This window comes from Cynocephalus volans, chromosome 12 (assembly GCF_027409185.1).
Source record: "Cynocephalus volans isolate mCynVol1 chromosome 12, mCynVol1.pri, whole genome shotgun sequence".
Taxonomy (NCBI): Eukaryota; Metazoa; Chordata; class Mammalia; order Dermoptera; family Cynocephalidae; genus Cynocephalus; species Cynocephalus volans.
The window spans coordinates 82,330,009-82,350,303 of NC_084471.1; the positions used below are offsets into that span (position 1 = coordinate 82,330,009).

General features: G+C 37.5%; 1 protein-coding gene across 2 annotated transcripts in view; it reads left to right on the forward strand.

The window, feature by feature from the left end:
• AMN1 (antagonist of mitotic exit network 1 homolog) overlaps positions 1-20,295 on the forward strand; it is a 64,412-nt gene that overhangs the window by 26,238 nt on the left and 17,879 nt on the right. For both annotated transcript variants that reach the window (XM_063075004.1, XM_063075003.1), the window contains exons 3-6: positions 4,096-4,240; positions 9,055-9,272; positions 9,593-9,649; positions 12,350-12,461. In XM_063075004.1, coding sequence (XP_062931074.1) covers positions 4,096-4,240; positions 9,055-9,272; positions 9,593-9,649; positions 12,350-12,461 — 532 coding nt within the window. The remainder of the gene's footprint in view (positions 1-4,095; positions 4,241-9,054; positions 9,273-9,592; positions 9,650-12,349; positions 12,462-20,295) is intronic.

A 20,295-nucleotide genomic window follows, 5' to 3' on the forward strand; every position in this document is an offset into this window, starting at 1 on the left:
CACCATGCCTAGTATAGCCATGAGAGTGGGACCACAATGGAGACCCCAGATCTGCAGAGCTACCAGCATGCACAGCTAGCCTTGGAGACCCAACCCCTGCACCAGCATACAGAGAACATTGAACATGGAGTCAAGTTACATGATTTGCCAGCTTTGAGATTTAATGCCTGCCCTGCTGGGTTTCAGACTTGCTTAGGACCTATTACCCCTTTCTTTTGGCCTATTTCTCCCTTTTGTATGAGAATATGTACCCTATGCTTGTCCCATCCTTGTATCTTGGAAGTAGATAACTTGTTTTGATTTCACTGATGGGTCTTTGACACTTTGGACTTTTGAGCTGAAACAAGTTAAGACTTTTGGATGAAATGAATGTATTTGTATGTGAAAAGGACATGAGTTTTGCGGGGTTCAGGGGTAGAATGCTGTAGATTGAATGCTCCCTCCAAACTCACTGAAGCTTAATCCCGACTGCAACTGTTGAGGGTGGGAAATCCTATTATGGTAATTGAAAGGTGGGGCCTTGAAGAGGTGATTAGATTGTGAGGACAATGCCCTAGTGAATGGATTAATAATGGTAGTCATGGGCATGGTTCGGGGCTTTAAAAGGAGAGCATGTGAGAATATCTCTCTCTGCTCTGCCATTCTGCCATGTGAGACCTCTGCATCACTGTCCCCACCACCAAGGCCTTCACCAAATGTGTTCCCTGGACTCTGGACTTCCCAGCCTCTGAAACTGTAAGCAATAAATATTTTTCTTTATAAATTACCCAGTTCTGGGTATTTTATTTAAGCAACAAAAATGGACTAATGCAATATTAAAGGTAGTGTCTTGAAACTAGACCCTATAAACAAGAAATTTTAAAAAACAAAAGATCTAGATCCCTACCTCTCACCATACAAAAAAGTCAACTCAAAATAGATCAAAGACCTAAATTTAAGACCCAAAACTATGAAACTCCTAGATGAAAACATAGGGGAAATGCTGCAGAAATGGGAGTGGGCAGCACTTTTTGAGCAAGACTACAAAGGCACAGGCAACAGAAGCAAAAATACGTAAATGGGACTACCTCAAACTAAAAAGCTTCTGCACAGCAAGGGACACTGTCAACAAAGTGAAGAGACAACTTACAGAGTGGGAGAAAGTGTTTGCTAACCACATATCAGACAAGGGGCTAATATCCAGAATATGTAAGGAACTTAAATAACTCAACAGCAAAAAAATAAATAAATAAATAACCCAATTAATTTTCAATAAATGTGCAAACGTAGAGTGCAGCCTTATAACACGAAGGTCACAGGTTTGGATCCCTGTGCTGACCAGCTGCCAGAAAAAAAAAAAAATGGGCAAAGGACCTGAACAGACATTTCTCAAAAGAAGACATACAAATGGCCAACAGGCACATGAAAAAATACTCAACATCACAAATCATCAGGGAAATGGAAATTAAAACCACAGAGAGATATCATCTCACTCTGGTTAGAATGGCTATTATTAACAAGATTAAAAATAGCAAATGCTGTTGAGGATGCAGAGAAAAAGGAACTCTCCTATATTGCTGGTGGGGGTTTAAATTGGTACAGCCACTGTGGAAAACAGTATGGAGATTCCTCAGAGAGCTAAAAATAGATCTACTCTACAACCCAGCTATCTCACTACTGGATATAAACTCAAAGGAAATGAAATCAATATGTCAAAAAGACACCTGCACTCCCATGTTCATCACAACATTATTCACAGTGGCCAAGAGATGGAATCAACTTAAATGTCCATCAGTGGATGAATGGATAAAAAAAACCATGGTAAATATACACAATGGAATACTATTCAGCTTATAAAAAGAAATGATATTTTATCATTTGCAGCAACATGGATGGAACTACAAACTATCATGTTAAGTAAGTCAGGCACAAAAAGACAAGTACCACATGATCTCACTCATATGTGGAATCTAAAAAAAAAAAAAAGTGGTTCTCATAGAAGTAGAGAGTAGAATAATGGTTACAGGGTTAGGGGGCAGTTAGCATGTGGTGCTGATAACACCAAGGTCAAGGGTTCAGATCCCTTTTACTGGCCCGCCACCAAATAAATAAATAAATAAATAATAAACATGACACCAAAGTTAGAAACCAAGAAGAAAAGAAAAAATAATTGCAAAATGTGTGAAAATTTATATTTTTAAAAATCTTGACAACATAAAGAATCCCTGCAAACCAATAAGAAAACACAAAACAACCAAATAAGAAACAGAAGAATTAGGAAATACTCAAAGGAAAAAATTAGAGATCACTAATAACATAAAAGGCTATCTAACTCACTAGTAATCAAAGTGACAATTTGCCTTTCAGTTTGACAGAGACTTAAAAAATATAATACCTAGTGTTGGCAGTAGTGTGGGGAAACTGTCACTTCTATCCCCTCTTAGTGAGAGTGTAAATTGATTTTTAAAAATCCTTTTAGGAGAACAGATTGGCATTAACTATTAAAAGTCTTAAAAATACCATTGACTCAATAATTTTATTTGTGGTATAAATCTCAGGAAAAAAATAGAAAAGCACACAGGTATGTTCATCATAATATTGTTTATAATAATAAAAATAGTTAAATTATGTATAGCCTATATTATAAGCAAGATACCTTTCTTTCTCACCACATCTTATCCCTGCTTTAATAATGAGGATGGTCAAGCACAGAGAAAACAGAGCTTAATCACAATCACAGGGTTCAAACTCAGGCTGTCTGCCTCCAAAGGAGGCACTCTTAATCACTATACCATATTGCCTCACTAAATCAACCTGAATGTTCAACTTAAGTGTTGGCCAGTGTAGGATGCATTTAATAAGTTGTGGTACCTGAATAAAATGGAATAGTATGCAACCACAATCGATTGATTTTGTAAAACATGCTCATCTTATAAATGAGCTGATCCTATTTTTCTTCAAAGGGATTTTTTTAAACTCAAAAACCATCAAAACTAATATAATTTTACCTCTGGGTATTGATATTATGGGTAATTTTAGTTATAGTGGTTGAAAGCATAGTCTTTGGAATTAGAAGGACCTAGGTTCCAATCCCAGCTCTGCTCCTTTTTTGGCTGTGTTCTTTATGTTGGCTACTTAAGGTCTTGGGGCCTCAATTCCTTCATTTATAAAATGGCAATGACCAATCCCTCAGGGTGTGTGTGTGTGTGTGTGTGTGTGTGTGTGTGTGTGTGTGTGTGTGTGTGTGTGTGTGTGTGTGTGTGTGTGTGTGTGTGTGTGTGTGTGTGTGTGTGTGTGTGTGTGTGTGTGTGTGAGAGAGAGAGAGAGAGAGAGAGAGATTGAGAGAATATTTAATAACATAATGTATATAACACTTAGTACCCTTCCTGGTAAGCACCCAATGAATAGAACTAGTTATTCTTATCATTTATTATAATTTTGCTATATTATCTTAATGTTTTACAATAATAATCCATTGCTTTTATATTCAGAAAAGTGTGGCTCTGGGGCTGGCGAGTTATCTCAACTGGTTGGAGCATGGTCTCATAACACTAAGATCAAGGGTTCAGATCACCTTACCAACCAGTTGCCAAAAAAAGAGAAAAGTAAAGCCCTTTCTATTTGGGAAAAAACATAAAGTAAAAGAAAGGAGGGAAGGGAGCTCCAGGAAGGGAGCTCAGAATTCTTAGAAATTGATATTGTTTGTTGCCTTTAAGAAAACACTCAATAACACTGGGTTTGTTTGTTCTACCTCCCCAAAATAATGATGAAGAAAGTAAATGTTCTAGATATGCAATACTAGCAACCAGTGAGCATTTAATATATAAGCAATTAAAGACTCATACCTGCTGGGTAAAGAGGCACAGGGGTACAGTCTCTAATGAAAGTGAGGGACTATCACCTTGGTTCTGCTTCTCAGGTCTAGGGGTTCTTAAATTGTTCCTTACATCTCAACAGTGCTTCATATCCCAATAAGGGCTTTGGGCACACTTGGAAGTAGACTTGTTTTTTTCCTGCTTTATGTCAGTTTTTTATGATGACCAAACCACTGAATATGGAATAAATGTTTATATTTATAGAAAAACTTAATTTTTTGAAATCATGTATTTGTTACAGATTTTACATCCCGAAGTTCAAACTGTAGATCTACGGAGCTGTGATATCTCAGATACTGCTCTCCTGCACCTGTGTAACTGCAGAAAACTGAAGAAATTAAATTTAAATTCCTCAAAAGGAAACAGAGTTTCTGTAACTTCAGAAGGTATGTTTATTAACATTGAATAAATTGGTAGATTACTATTCACCATTTGGATCAAAGAAGAGGAAAATATATCAAATGACAGTATAAAGATGTCAAAGAAATAGGAATTATATTTATCAGTAAAAATATTTAGGGTAAGAAACATAATCCAAGTTAGAATTCTTGCTTATAACCAGTGCTAAAAGTTAAGAAATACATTGGGTATGTCACTACCTTGTATTTTAAACATACTTAAAATAAGCATGGATGCATACTTCTTTTATATTTTAAATATTTTGCCTGGTATAGTGGAACAAGAAATGACCAATTCATATATTGTTAAGGCTTTTTGGATGCAGTATTATAACAGAATTAATCATTAGACTAAATTTTACCAGGTACTCTCCTATGAGTCATAAACATCGTTTTATATGGCCAAACTCCATTTTTTAGTGTCAGTATTACACGAATTAGTGGATTTTTACCTTTTTGTCTTCCAATATAGACCATTTTTTTCCAATATAAAATTTGTATCTTTTTATTTTCAATATAGGAAAAAGAGCCTTATTTGGCCAAGTAGGTTTCTAGAAATTTTTGTGGGTAGTTGGCTATATTTTGCAGTTATCTTGGTTAGCAAGTTAGGATATTCATAATATTTCAAACAAGCATAAGTTTTTAAATGTATACATAAATAATAACTCACTAAAAAACTCCGAAAAAATACATTTCTCTACACAATACTTCTGACAGATAATGTGTGGGTTTTTTCCCACATCAAGCAGTTCTCCAACCTTCTGGACACCAGCTAGATGTCCAACAACATAATTCAATTCTGACACTATCTACCTGGAGGTAGCATCAGATTGCACAAGTTAAGGGTTCAGTCTTGTAACCAAGCCAAAGAAATCTAATTGAGTTTGGTTGCTCATGGTACCAAGAGCCAGTCAGAGAAATAAAAATAGTGCCTGGAAGAAGGATTTTATTTACAGCTGGCTGGGAGAACTGGTGGACAGAGCAGCAATCTCAGCCCACCTCCATAATGACTAAAGTTTTGGTTTTTAAAGGGAAGAAAGGAATGCAGGTCATGCAGGAAGGTAGTGAAGGGGGGGAAGTAGTGAAGGGAAGGGTAGTGCAGGGAGGTAGTGAAGGGAGGGTTTGCAGGTGACTTAAGTCAGAAGTCAGGATTTCATGATAAACAGAGTTCCTTGATGTCATGGGGTCTGTGGTGGTGGTCTGGTGAGCCTCAAGTCTCTGATGTTATCTCAAAGCTGGAGTTGTTTCCTGGGGGAAAAACTCAAAGACAAAATGACTTTAGCCAAGCATCAGTGGAACTTTGAAGTATCTGACTCAGACTCTTTACTAATGTGCATGCCTGACACAATCTTCTCTAAGCAAGAGTGTAGGTTAATAATCAACTTAGTCTTTCTTTGGAATGCCTTTGTTCAAAAAGGTTGATTAGGAAAGTGGGAGAACAGGAGGGAGACTCAGTTCTGATTTATAACCCTTAAGCATATAGAAGCTATGTAAGTGGGTACATGGACAAAGAGTAAACTTTTAAGAGAAATCCTTATGGGGGCTCGGTTTCAGTCTCACAAGAAGTCCCACTTCAGATGCCAATCGCAAGTCCAGGCATCTGGTACTTATGATTGACCAACTGTAAATCAGGAGTTTCAATGACCTTGTTTTGAGTAATCTGGCACAACGGCTCACGGAACTCAGGGAGATAATTTACTTACATTTACTAGTTTATTATACATAAAGGATACAGATGAACAGCCACATGAATAGTACATAGGATAAGGTCTGGAAGGGTCCCAAGCTCAGGAGCTTCTGTCACCATGGAGTTGGGGTGCACCGCCTTCCCACTGTGGATACATTTACCAACCTGGAAGCTCATCAGATCTCCTTGTTCAACAGACAGCGTGGACCAATGGAACAGAATAGAGAACCCAGAAATCAGCCCACAAACTTACAGCCAACTGATCTTTGACAAAGGCACCAAGAAAATACATTGGGGAAAAGACTGCCTCTTCAATAAATGGTGCTGGGAAAACTGGACATCCATATGTAGAAGAATGAAACTAGACCCATACCTCTCATAATATACCAAAATCAACTCAAAATGGATAAAGACTTAAATATTAAGACCTGAAACTATAAAACTCCTAAAAGAAAACATAGGAAAAACACTTCAGGAAGTAGGACTGGGCAAAGACTTTATGAATAAGACCCCAAAAGCACAGGCAACAAAAGAAAAAAAATAAACAAATGGAATTCTGTCAAACTAAAAAGCTTCTATATAGCAAAGAAACAAGTGAAAAGACAAGCTACAGAATGGGAGAAAATATTTGCAAACTATGTATCCGTAAGAGATTAATATCCACAATATACAAGGAACTCAAACAGCTTAACAGTAAAAAAAAAAAAGTAATCCTATTAAAAAATGTGCAAAGCAGCTGAGTATATATTTCTCAAAGGAAGATACACAAATGGCCAACAGACAGATGAAAAAATGTTCAATATCTCTAGGCATCAAGGAAATACACATGAAAACCACACTGAGATATCATCTCACCCCAGTTAGACTGGCTATTATCAAAAAGAGAAAATAACCAATGCTGGCAAGGATGCAGAGAAAGGGAAACCCTCCTACACCACTGTTGGGACTGTAAATTGGTGTGGCCGTTGTGGAAAACACTATGGGATTTCCTCAAACTATAATCCAGCAATACAATCCAGCAATCCCACTGCTGGGTATATACCCAAAGGAATGGAAATCATCATGTCGAAGGGATACCTGCACTCCCATGTCTATTGCAGCTCTATTTACAATAGCCAGGAATTGGAACCAACCTAAATGTCCATTGACAGATGACTGGATAAGGAAAATGTGGAATATATACATCATGGAATACTATTCTGACAAAAAAGAATGAAATTCTGTCATTTGCAGAAACATGGATGAACTTAGAGAAAATTATGTTAAGTGAAATAAGCGAGGCATAGAAAGAGAAATACTGCACGTCCTTATTCATAAGTGGAAGTTAAAAAAAAAACCAATAAAAAAAGAAAGAAAGAAAGATACAACCATTACAGTAATTCACTGAACTTTCAAAAGGAGAGAATGGAACTGAGGCCACACAGGTGGAAAAGGGGGAGGGGGAGGGGGAGGGGACTTAGTGAGAAACTGGTAAAGGGCCACAAAAAAATGATTACATTGTAGGATGTTGAATATACTTATTATCCTGATTTGAGCATCACATATTGCACACAGGTATTGATATCCAATGCCATGTCCCATAGATATGTACAAACTGTCAATTATATTTGAATAAAAAAAAACCCCAAAAAACAGTAAAGAGTTTCTCATATGCTAGGCAGGTAGTTTTCATTAAATGTTTGGAAGTGTTTGGCTAGTGATGTAGCTAACATTTAAAGGTTTGGGGAAAGTGAATTTTTAAAATCCATAAGTAGGAAGGGAATATTCGTTCAGAGGAATCTTGGCCATTTGTTTGTATTATTATTATTACAATTATTATTATTAATTGGCTGCTGTCAAATGCACAATATTAATAAACAGGGCATTAAACAAACTAAAACAAAGTTTTTATTTATAGAGTTTAATTCCCACCCCCTCTTCCCAGAAGTCAGTAAAGTTCTAACCTGATCACTTAGTCTTTCTGGAGACTGGACACACACACACACACACACACACACACACACACACACACACACACACACACACCCCACACACACACACACACCCCACACACACACACACACCCCACACACACACGCGTAAATAAAAAAAGAAAGAAAGATAACAATCACAATAATTCACTGAACTTTCAAAAGGAAAGAATGGAACTGAGGCCTCACAGGTGGAAAAGGGGGGGAAGGGGGTTACTGAGAAACTGGCAAAGGGCCACAAAAAATGATTATATGTGTGTTTGTGTGTGTGCGTGTGTGTAAAGATGATGGTAACTAAATTTTTATATTCAGAAATTTTAACAGTGCTATAGTGTTTGTGCCTGCAATGTGGCATGATGTGATGTACCAGTCTCCAGTGTGCATTTACATCAGGATCTAAGGATTTCAAGACTTCTCTTTTCTTGACGCTCAGTAAAATGTAAGACTGGTCTGGACTAACAGAGAAGTAACATGGTGGCCAAAAAGAAATCCAGGTTTGAGGACAGAGTCAAAGGGTGGGAAGAGAGAATAGATACGTATAACTATGATTCCTAAGGATAAGCATGGAGACCATTACTTAAAACATATGGGCAATTTGGGCCGGCCCCGTGGCGCTGCGGGTTCGGATCCTATATGGGGTTTGCCGGTGCGCTCACTGGCTGAGCGTGGTGCGGGCGACGCCAAGCCAAGGGTTGCGCTCCCCTTACCGGTCACAAAAAAGACAAAAAAAAAAAAACACATATGGGCAATTTAACTTTTGATTTCCCTTCAGAGTCCACAAGAAAATTAACTTTATTCCTTTAAAATTTTTGTTTTAACCAAAAGGAGAATCATCTAATTTGGTTCTGAATGAATTTTTCCTATGTCTTAAAAGCAAATCTACTTGTGACAATACAGGCTTACCATTAATTGCGGATATTCTGAAGAATACACTACAGACTGTAGAGAATTCCTGAAACATTCCAAGAATTTTGAATAATGACAGCATCACTAGAAAATAAGCATAGCCTCACAGATGGACTGCTTTGAAAAAGGTTAACATGCAATTGGTGATTGTTGAAATGAAAACCAGTCACATTTCTCATAAATATGTAATATACACACACACATGTGGCTCATTGATACATAATTGTGTTTTTCTCCAGGAATAAAAGCTGTGGCTTCATCTTGTTCATACCTGCACGAAGCTTCTTTGAAAAGATGCTGCAATCTCACTGATGAAGGAGTCCTGGCTCTTGCACTCAATTGCCGGCTGCTGAAGATCATTGATTTAGGTGGCTGCTTAAGTATTACTGATGTGTCCTTACGTGCATTAGGGAAAAACTGCCCATTTTTGCAGTGTGTTGACTTTTCTGCTACTCAGGTAAATGAAACAGACTTGAAACATATTGACTGTGTTTGCTCAATGTATTTCAATGATGAATCAGAAGAGCATAATTACTGTAATTCTTTTTGTTATTGAAACTGCTGACCACTTCTTGCTTTTGGTGGTTAAGTAATTGCAATATAATTTGGCTTATTCCCCTCAATTTTGTTAAGTAACAAGTGTAGAACGTATGTATGGCTAAAACACGTTTGCTGAATGGGATGCGATAAAACTATATCTAAATGATTAATACACTTTAGAAAATTCTGCTCCCATCATCTCCATTTATGGTTGTTTTTCTTTTTCCCTTTGCTTAGGTATCTGACAATGGTGTGGTTGCACTTGTTAGTGGACCTTGTGCCAAGAAATTAGAGGTAATTTAAAAATATCTATAAAGACTTGTCAAACAGGTCCAGGCAAATATATATATATTATATATATATATATTATATATATATATATTTATTTATACTAGCAGACAACCAATGCCTTATCAATTAGGTATTTCATTGACTTGGTTTTTTTTTGCCTCTACCTCTTTATTCCCAGAGTAAATAAAAACTGGTAAAGTAGGAGGTAAAATAAATGTGCTTAAAACACACACACACACACACACACACACACACACACACACACACACACACACACATTCTACTTGCAATGAAAGTTCTCATTTCCCAGAAATTTTAGTTTCTAACAGATTTAAGGATAGTCTTATGGATGAAGATTGTAAAAGTTTATCAATATAAAGTGATATTCTTAGGATTTCATGTTTAACTGATATTTCTACCAGGACTACTAATTTTGTTACCATCCTATTTTTCTTGATAGCCACATTGTACAACCATTTAAAAAGATCTTAAATTAGTGTTTAGCCTTTGGATTCAATGACTGATGTGGCACCAATAGCCTTTTTCTAAATATATTAAGAAGGCTATCCTTGACCTTGGTGTTACACTTACCATAAGTTTGCAAGGTTCATCCATGTTGTAGCATTTATCAGAATTTCATTCCTTTTAAGGCTGAATAATATGCCATTGTGTGTGTGTTTGTGTCTCTGTGTATGTCTGTGCATGTGTATCACATATTTTGTTCATTCATCTGTCAATATTTTGTTCCTATCTTTTGGCTATTATGGATAATGCTGCTATGAACATGCGTGTACAAATATGTTTGACTCCCTGCTTTCAATTTCTTTGGGTATATACCTAGAAGTAAAATTGCTGGAACATATGATAATTCTATGTTTAATTTTCTGAGGAACTTCCAAACTGTTTTTACAGTAGCTGCACCATTTTACATTCCCACCAGCAATGCAAAAGTGTTCTAATTAGAACATCAAACAAAGGATATATAATATTTCAAACATATGGAAAAGTATATAAAGTAATATAACAGAGACCTGTGGACCAACCACTTGGATTTTAACATTTTCTGCATTTACTTCAGTTTCTTTTTCTAAAATAATGTCACATCTAAAACCCCCCTCATTTATTCCCCCTTTCTTCCTTCAGAGGTAACCACTATCGTAAAGATAATTGTGTATCTTTCCTTGCATGTTTGGATACTTTTTCTTTTTTTTTTTTTTTTTTTTAAAAGATGACCGGTAAGGGGATCTTAACCCTTGACTTGGTGTTGTCAGCACCACGCTCAGCCAGTGAGCGAACCGGCCATCCGTATATGGGATCCGAACCCGGGGCCTTGGTGTTATCAGCACCGCACTCTCCCGAGTGAGCCACGGGCCGGCCCGATACTTTTTCTTTATATGTATAAATCCATAAATAAGATATAGTATTGTTTTATATGTTTTAAAAATTTACATAATGATTTCATAATGTATATGTCCTTTTACAATTTGCTTTTTTATTTAAAATTATGGTTTTAAATTTTTTAAGCTTGGGCTGGCCAGTTAGCTCAGTTGGTTAGAGTGCAGCCTTGTAACCAAGGTCACAGGTTCAGATCCCCATACCAACTAGCCACCAAAAAAATAAATAAATAAATAAAATTTTTCAAGCATTATTGAGATATAAGTAACATGTAAGTAAATTCACCCATTTTAAGTGTACAGGAATTTCGATAATTATTATATCATCATGTAGCCACCACTACAGTCAAGATATAGAACATTTCCACCACTCTAAGAAGTTTTCTGCTATCCCTTTGTAATTTTCTCTTCCTGTGACCCTCCCTGAGCAAACACTGATTTACTTTGTCATTATAGTTTTGTCTTTTCTAGAATTTTATATCAGTGGAGTTATGCAGAATATAGTCTTTTGTATTTTACTTCTTTCTTTTATGTTGCTTCTTTCACTTAGCATAATGTTTTTTAGATTCATCCATGTTATTGCATGTGTTAATACTTCATTCCTTTTTATTGCTAAGTAGTATTCCATAGTATGGATATGCCACAATTATTTGTACTTTCATTTGATGGACATTTGGATTGTTCCAATTTGGGGCTATTAATGAATACTGCTACAGACATTTGAGTGCAAGTCTTTGTATAGATGTACATTTTCATTTTCCTTGGGTAAATACCTAGGAGTGAAATTGCTGGGTCATATAGCAAGTACATGTTTAGCTTTATAAGATACTACCATACTGTTTTCCAAAGAGCCTGAACTAACATTGTGTTTGAGATTATGTCCATTAATACAAGTAGATATTTTTCATTTCAACTGTTTTATCTTATCCCATTATATTAATAAACCACTTACTTACACATTCTCTACTTCTTTACTATTGCAAGTAATATTGCAATCATCATATTTATAAATTGTTTCCTTATACACATGTATAGAGGAGTTTCTCTGAAATGGAAATCTACAGTTGGAATTGCTGGGTTCTGGGGTATACTTATCTTCAGATTTAATTGATATTGCCAAATTCTTTATTAAATGGTTGCATATTTAACTTTTAAGTCTGCTTTACCTTCCAAATTACTTCAGACTTACATTGGTCCTTTCTTTATAGTTTTTCTTGCAAGTAGATATCTGGTTCTTTTTGTACCCGAACTTTTTCATACTGTTATAGATATATTTTTTTCCTTTAATTTTCTTTTTATTTTTAAATAGGAGATCCATATGGGACATTGTGTAAATCTGACTGATGAGGCTGTAGAAGCTGTCCTTACTTACTGTCCTCAGATACAAATATTACTTTTCCATGGATGCCCCCTGATAACAGGTTAGTCTGATAGTCTGCTTGGCTCCAAATCCTGGCTTCATCTCTTACAACTGTGTGACCTTGAGTAAATTACTCAATCCATTCCATTATTCAGTTTCCTCATTTGTAAAATGGGCATAATGAAAATGGGCATAATGATATGGGCATAACTCACAGGCTTGGTCATAAGGATTATCTGACAACTCTTTTTATGGTACCTTGCACATAGTAAGAGCTCAATTAATGTTAGTCATGATAATGATGGTGGTGGTGGTAAGTGCTAATAAATGTTAGCAAGGATGAGGATGAGGATAACAGTAGTGGTTGTGGTCTTGATATTAAATACGATGCTTCATGTAGACAAAATTTCAAGTTTGTAATATTACATCTATCAGACATGCTAAATGGCCTGTCAACTGTTATCAAGTGTGGACATTGAAATTGAGGATAATTTGGACTCTATTCTAATGTGGCTCTTCACTGAATGAGAACAAAGTAGCCATAACCCATTTGGCCTGTGTAAGAGCCATGATACTGTTTATCACCCTCCCCCAGAAACCATGGCACCTTTCACATTACCCCTACCCATACCATAACATAACCTGGGTCTCACTTGTAAAACAGGAGTTATATCCATTTCTTTAATTACAGTCTAAGCAATTATTCTCTAGCTTGAGTTTCTATCGTGGAAGTCCCTATGACAGCTTCTCTATCTTTTCTTATGTTTGGATTGCCAGTGTCTTAACCAAGGCTGTAACCTTGGGTTTTATTTGGGTATTAGTGGCATCTATAGTGAAGAGTAGCTCTTATTTTAGGCAGACATGTCTCAAGAAACTGGAGCCAAAAGGGACATATAAAAAAAACGTTAACAGTGGTTACCTCCAGAGAAAGCTGTGGAGGGACAAAATTAGGAAACAGGCTTCACTATATACCCTTTTGTACCATTTGAATTCGGTATCATGTGGATGGTATTAACCTATTAAAAATTAATAATTTTTTTTTGGCAGCTGGCCGGTAGGGGGATCCAAACCCTTGACATTGGTGTTATAACATCACGTTCTAACCAACTGAGCTAACCGGCCAGCCCATAATAATAATTTTAAGAAAATAATTTAGAACCAGAAAAACTCATGGGACTGTGACTTGGTATGTGTACACTATTCTAGAGATTGTGAAAGGAGAAACAAAGGGTCTTTGGTCATCAAACAAGACAGAAAATTGTATTTTCAGAAAACAAGTAAGCTATTTTTTAAAGTAGAAGAGACCACAATATGCAGAATGTTATAACAGCAACCTTTGATAGCAGATCTTTTCAGAATACCAGCTAAAAGTGTATAAATCTACCCACTGAGCTATGTGTGCATTTAACCATTACACTGAACAAGCAAGAGGGACTCATAAAATATGTTTAGAAATATTTTTAATCACAAACAAAATGATAATTACAATTACAAAATAAAAATACCTCAGTTAATCAGGAAGGCCATTCCCATGCCCATGGTCAATTAAAGATTAACTATTTCCCTTTCTATAGAAAAGGGAAAAATACTTTAAAAATATTCCGTTTTATTCAGAGGTCATAACACTTAAAAACATAATGTAGAAAACTTAAAATGATTCTTAATACAGTCAGCCCTGCATATCCATGAGTTCTGTATCCACAGATTACAACTGAAAATATTCAGAAAGAAAAAATAAAAAATACAACAATAAAAAATAATACAAATAAACAACACAGTAAAACAACTATTTACTTAACATTTACATTGTATTAGGTATTGTAAATAATCTAGAGATGATTGAAAGTATATGGGTGGTTGTGCATAGGTTATATGCAAATACTGTGCAATTTTATAAAAGAGACTTGAGCATCTTCAGATTTTGGTAACTGTGGGGGTCCTGGAACCAATCCCCAGTGATTACCGAGAGACAACTGTACTATGAGACTTACTAGCCATTCCCTTCTTCAAGGAATTCATTCATTCATTCAGTGGACTTCCAAATTAATGTGTTTAGAAAATTGTTCAAATAAAGCTATTGACTTGTAATCTCCAGAGTATTTATGGAATTATTATTCAAACTGTAATATTCTCTAATACAATGATAAGCTTTAGTCAAATTATGAATACATAGTTTATTCTCTTAGCTTTGAAAATGGGCCATTTCTTCTTTAGTTTAGGGAATTTTGTGACTCTATAGTTCAATCCTTTTGGTTATTATGAAGGAAAGAATGACCATAAAGCCTGTGACTCATCCCCTTCAACTCAGGATCACCCTAAGGAAGGATTGCCTAAACTAGACCTCCTGATAAACATGTGAACTAGTAAGGCTAATGGAAAGGGTCTGTTTAGATTGCTTGTTGCACACAAACTTGGAATTTATTAATTTATGGGGCATCACTGACTGCATAGTTACCACATGCACTCTTTTCTATCTGTGTAACTAATAGTACATAAAAATAGAAATTTCCACACTAAAACCAGATTCCTCTGAGAGGAATGGTCCAGACACATTGTAAAACAGTTATGTTAATCTGAAAGCAAAATGTATCCTGTGGTTTATTCTTTGTGAGAAATAATGTTCTGATGATGTTGACCTATGTAGGTATGTCAAAATCATGTTTTTCTCCTTCCCTATAGTATTTTTGTTTCATCTTCCTTCTAAAAGATATATGCTAGAAATGTTACTCAATTATGAAAAATCTTAGATTTTTGTATGTTTCAGAACAATTCTATTGGTTTTCCTTTGTATTTTTTTTATCAGTGATTAGACAAAAAAACCTTCACCATTTGTAGGTTTCAGTAATTGAGATAATAGTTTCTGGCAGCATTTTTCAAATAGGCCTTAGAACCCATTTATATTCTTAAAAATTATTGAGGACCCCAAAGAGTTTTTATTTATGTGGGTTATGTTTACAAAGTTAAAAATTAAATTAAAACAAAATTTTAATGTATTTATTCACTTTTTAAAAAATAATAAACCTGTTACATGGAAAAGAGAAATATTTTCATTCAGATCATCACGTTTTAGATCATTATGGATATACTTCTTTGATATTACCCCAAAACTCAGCCAGTGGTAATTTCTTAAAAGTTAATTTTAGTGTGGAAGTTGAACACATATCAATTAACTTTTCATATGTTTACATTATAATTCACTGGTCTGTCTTGAATTTTGAATGGGTCTTTTACCCATGTATGATTTGTAACATCATGCACTGGCAGTTTGGAAAATATTGGTTCTCTGAGTTATACAGGTCTTCCAAATGTTGACACATTTCCTTATACAGAAAAAAATTACTGGTTAATATTACCACTGATCTCCTCAGAAAGGTACTAAGTAGCTTTCAAGATCATAGTGATAGCTACAAGTTTTCCAAAATCCACTTGAAAGCTAAAGTTTTATCACTGGCAACAAATTCTGTCATTTGTTTTGTTTGAAGTGACAGGCTCGTTTCACTCTTTTTCAAGAAACAGTCTGTCAAGTACCCAAATGGGAATAAACTTAGGCTGTCAGTCATTCTCTCAAGTAAAAATGGTGTTCCATGAAAAAACTCTGAAAGGATCATGGACTGTAGAATACAAAGACCACACTTTGAGAACCATTACTTTATGGTAAAGAAAAATGATCAGTCAACTAAAGCATTACAAGCAAGAATCATACCCCTTTCAAATCACTTCTTATATTTTCATGTGGCTGCTGGAAGTGGAGAAAGTAGACATTGAAATGGCAAGAGTTCAAAATATTTCGTATAGAGTAATAATATTTTTGACCTAGAAGTTCATCTGGCCCAGGATTTACCAACTATGTTGCTGTTACATAAATGACCCAAAGATGCCCTCTGAGGCCCTATGTTTATTTTTTACAGCATACCAGGACTATTAGCTCAAAAGCCTGCCAATACCAAAGTCAAATTTTTACATATCCAATTATTTTAAATATAGATAAAAATAAGCACATTTCCAGACATCTAGAGCCTGACTGCTGTTAGGTTCAGTGAGACAGAGAAAAGGGGGGGGGGGAGAAATAGAAAAAGAGGGAGACTCACACCAGGCGCTATTTCATCCAAGCAGTTTTATTCCACCAACATGGAGGGGAGACTGAGTCAGATCAGTTCCCCCAAACAAAGGAAAGCAGGAGATTTATAAGCCTTTGAGGGTTCTGGCAGAGTAATGGGCAATTTCAAAATCAGTGGTATGCAAGGTGACAGCCCTTGTGGTCCGCTAACATCTGGTCAATTAGGGTATAGGCTTCTAATTAATGTGCCACTGTATCAGTACAAAGCATTCCAGCCCAAAGCCTGTTCCCGCAGCTCACAAGATGTTCCTTTGATGATAATGGTCATGTTTACCCCTTTCCAGGAGAGGAATTTTTCTGACCAGTTCCTGGAGCAGAAAAGATAAAAGGGAGGGGGAAGAGGATTGAAAGTTGCTTAACATTGGTGTGCTGATGTTAAGCTAGCCATGAGGCCTAATATTCCTCCCTTTATATATATATATACACATACATATATAAAGGAAGGCTTTATATATATATATATATACACACACACACACATACACATATATAAAGGAAGGCTTTGTATATGTTATATATATGCATAAATGTATATATACATATATACATAAATGTATACGTATATACATATATATACACATACACACACACACACACATATATATATATAAAAGAAGGGAGGGGAGAGTTTGGACAAAGGTCTCCTGTATTTTCTTCTAGCTGATTATGGGCACCAAGTCATTAGCGGGTATTTGGGGGGTCTGATAGTAATCACTGGTATCAGACAGCTTGAAGTGTAAGGACTGTCTTGACCTGCTGGGCAGTGATGGATTCTGTGGTCCGTTTGATGAGAGTGATGAATATTTGGAATTAAAAAATCCAGTTGTTAAACCTAGAACTAGAAGCACATGAGGAGTTGGAAAAGGGATTAGAAGGGAGGCCCACTGGGGCCATTGGGACCAGGATGTGTCTGTTGTTTGTTGAATTTGAGGTGCCCTGTCACATTACTTTTTGCCGCATCTCAGACTGTTCTGGACTGGTTAACATAAAAAACAGCATTCTTCCTCTAGGAAGAGACAGGTACCTCATTTTTCAGCAGTTAGGATATTCAAAGCCATCTATTTTGAAGAATGATTTCTGCCAGTGAATTTATTTAATTTTGAGTGGTGGTAAAGGTGGAGGCCATTTCACCTAGAGTGTCAGAGAGAGCTTTTGACAGTTGTTGGAAATGGATTGTGGCAGTGCTAACCCCAGCTATTCCTGTCCCTAGAGCTGTGGAAATTCCTCGGGTAGCCAGTAAGGGAATGAGGAGTGGAGCAGCCCAATTATGATGGGCTGTAGAAGAGAGAACTGTGTCAGGAAGGGTTTGATTGAATAGTTTGATTGCTTGACAGTAAGGTAACAGTGGGGAGCTGGAACACTAAGGTACAGGTGCCAGGCCAGGCAGAGGAAAGGCAGAGGTAGGATGAGGTGCCACAGAGGAAGAAGACACCTGGGGTAGTAAAATAGAAGCTATAGGCCTAAATGGCCAGCCATGAAACTTGTTTATTTTCTAGGTCCCACACTGAGCAGGATCTGGAGAGGATGACACCAGTTAGGGGCTGGTAGGGAAGGTTGGTGGGGGAAGAGACAAAATCTTTTTTGTTTAAGAGTGAGAGGAAGAAGTGGGTGCTGGGAAGATGTGTTGAGAGAGAGAAAAGGAAGGCAGGAAGACTGGTCGGAGCATTTCTGCCAAGGCATTCCTTTCTGTAAGACACATGGTGACCTCTTGTCTGCAGAGAGGGTGTGTGGTTGTTGGTTTGGAGGTGGTGGTAGGAGGAGGTTTATTCCAGGAGATGGAAAGGGGACCTGAGAAGCACATATCATTTCCCCAAACTAGGGTGGATCCTTTTCTGTAGTGAGTTTATTGAGTTTGGGTAGAAAGACAGATCCAGCAATTAGCTGACAGAGGAGAATGTGACTGGATTAGGAGTTGTTGTGTAAGGTTTATGAAAGGGATCCAGCTATTGATTTGATGGCTGCACTGAGGAGTGGAAATATTTGTGGTGAGGATGAGTAGTAGAAGGAGTGGCCCGAGCATTATGGAGTATATCTGGCAAATAGAAGGATGCAGGTAATAAAAGTAAACCACTGTAGCTGGTCTAAATTGAAGTTGCTGAAATCTCCCTGGAGGTATAACTCTCTTATAGCCGCCCAAAGTCCATCTACTGAGGTAGGAGGGTGTTGAAAAGGGTACCGAGAGGTTGAGGTACAGGATATGAAAGGTTTGTAGATCCTTTAGCACAGGACCAATGGGAAGTAAGGAGTGTCTGGAGTAATAATTGGATTTGTAATTAGATTTAAAAGACATATCAGTTAGAGCAATACAGGGTACAGTAAGGTTGGCAGTGGGATAGAAGTAGGAAGAGTCAGAAGGCCCAAGCGGTGAAAGGAGGCCGAGGATTGAGGCAGCTATGCTGTTACTGATCTGCAGTAGCCTGTTCCTCTGGTATCCGAGAGAGCCGGATAGTGGTTGGACCAGTGTTGATTACTCTGAAACAAAAGGGGGTGACAGACTTTGGGAAAATGGGTTTCCTTTAATAGGCTAGCCTGGAGTGATTATTGAATAACTGGCTTAAGTCTCTGGAGTCCCTCTTTACTGACTGGATATAGGGCTTGGTGACGGAATGTGGAAGGGTTTTTTTAACTTGTGTTTGTAGTTGGGGGGTGATGTTGAGCAATAGAAGTAGTAGTGGTATCCCAGACCTCGGGGTCAACTATTTCAGGGGGTAGGGGGTTAGAGGGAGAAGCAAGTCTGGGTGGCATAAGAGTAGAAGAGGTTCAGGTGGGTTTGGAGTGAAGTATATGGATGCCTGGAACTTAGTGAAGATGTCCCTTTCCAAAATAGGAGTAGGCCAATGTGGAATGACTATAAACTGCTGTATGAAAGGTACTTTAAAAAGAATACAAGGTGGGCCGAGCCCGTGGCGCACTCGGTAGAGTGCCGCGCTGGGAGCGCGGCGACGCTCCCGCCGCGGGTTCGGATCCTATATAGGACTGACCGGTGCACTCACTGGCTGAGTGCCGGTCACGAAAAAACGACAAAAAAAAAAAAAGAATACAAGGTAGAGGGGAGGTGACCTTTGGTTTGAATGGAATTCCTCCCACTCCTACAACAGAAATGGAGGAATCAAAAACTTGGCCTGAAGGGCCGAGCCCGTGGCGCAGTTGGTAGAGTGCTGCGCTGGCAGCGCGGCAACGCTCCCGCCGCGGGTTCGGATCCTATATAGGACTGACCGGTGCACTCACTGGCTGAGTGCCGGTCACGAAAAAACGACAAAAAAAAAAAAAAAAAAACTTGGCCTGAATATTCTGGAAGTACCAAATGTGTGTGGTCCCCATATCTAGTAAGAAAGAAATGAGCTTACCTGTTATCATTACTGTTAACTGGGGTTCAGAGGCAGTGACAGGCGTGGCAGCAGGGATTGTAAGCCCCGGGCTGCATCAGTCGCAGTCTTCAGGGGCTTATCCCAGCAGGTCAGATAGCTCCAAACTGGGCTCAGTAGGGGTATTTGGAGCGGGTCCAGAGACCCTTTTACTACAGCTGACTCTCCAATGCCCCTTCTCACCACACAGGGGACAGGGCCCTGCTGGAGCCTCAGGTTTGAGCAGACACTTGCTTAGTGCCCTGGTTTACTGCACTTGAAGCAGTTACTTGGGAGAGCAATGGTAGGTTTTTAGCCTTGCCTTGAGGTGTTCGCGGTTTCTGATTTTCCCAGATAGCAAGCAGTAGTCAGTAACTGGTATTTGATTTGGTCATAGTTTAGTTTTTGGGTTTTTTAGATTCCTCCTCTCTGTT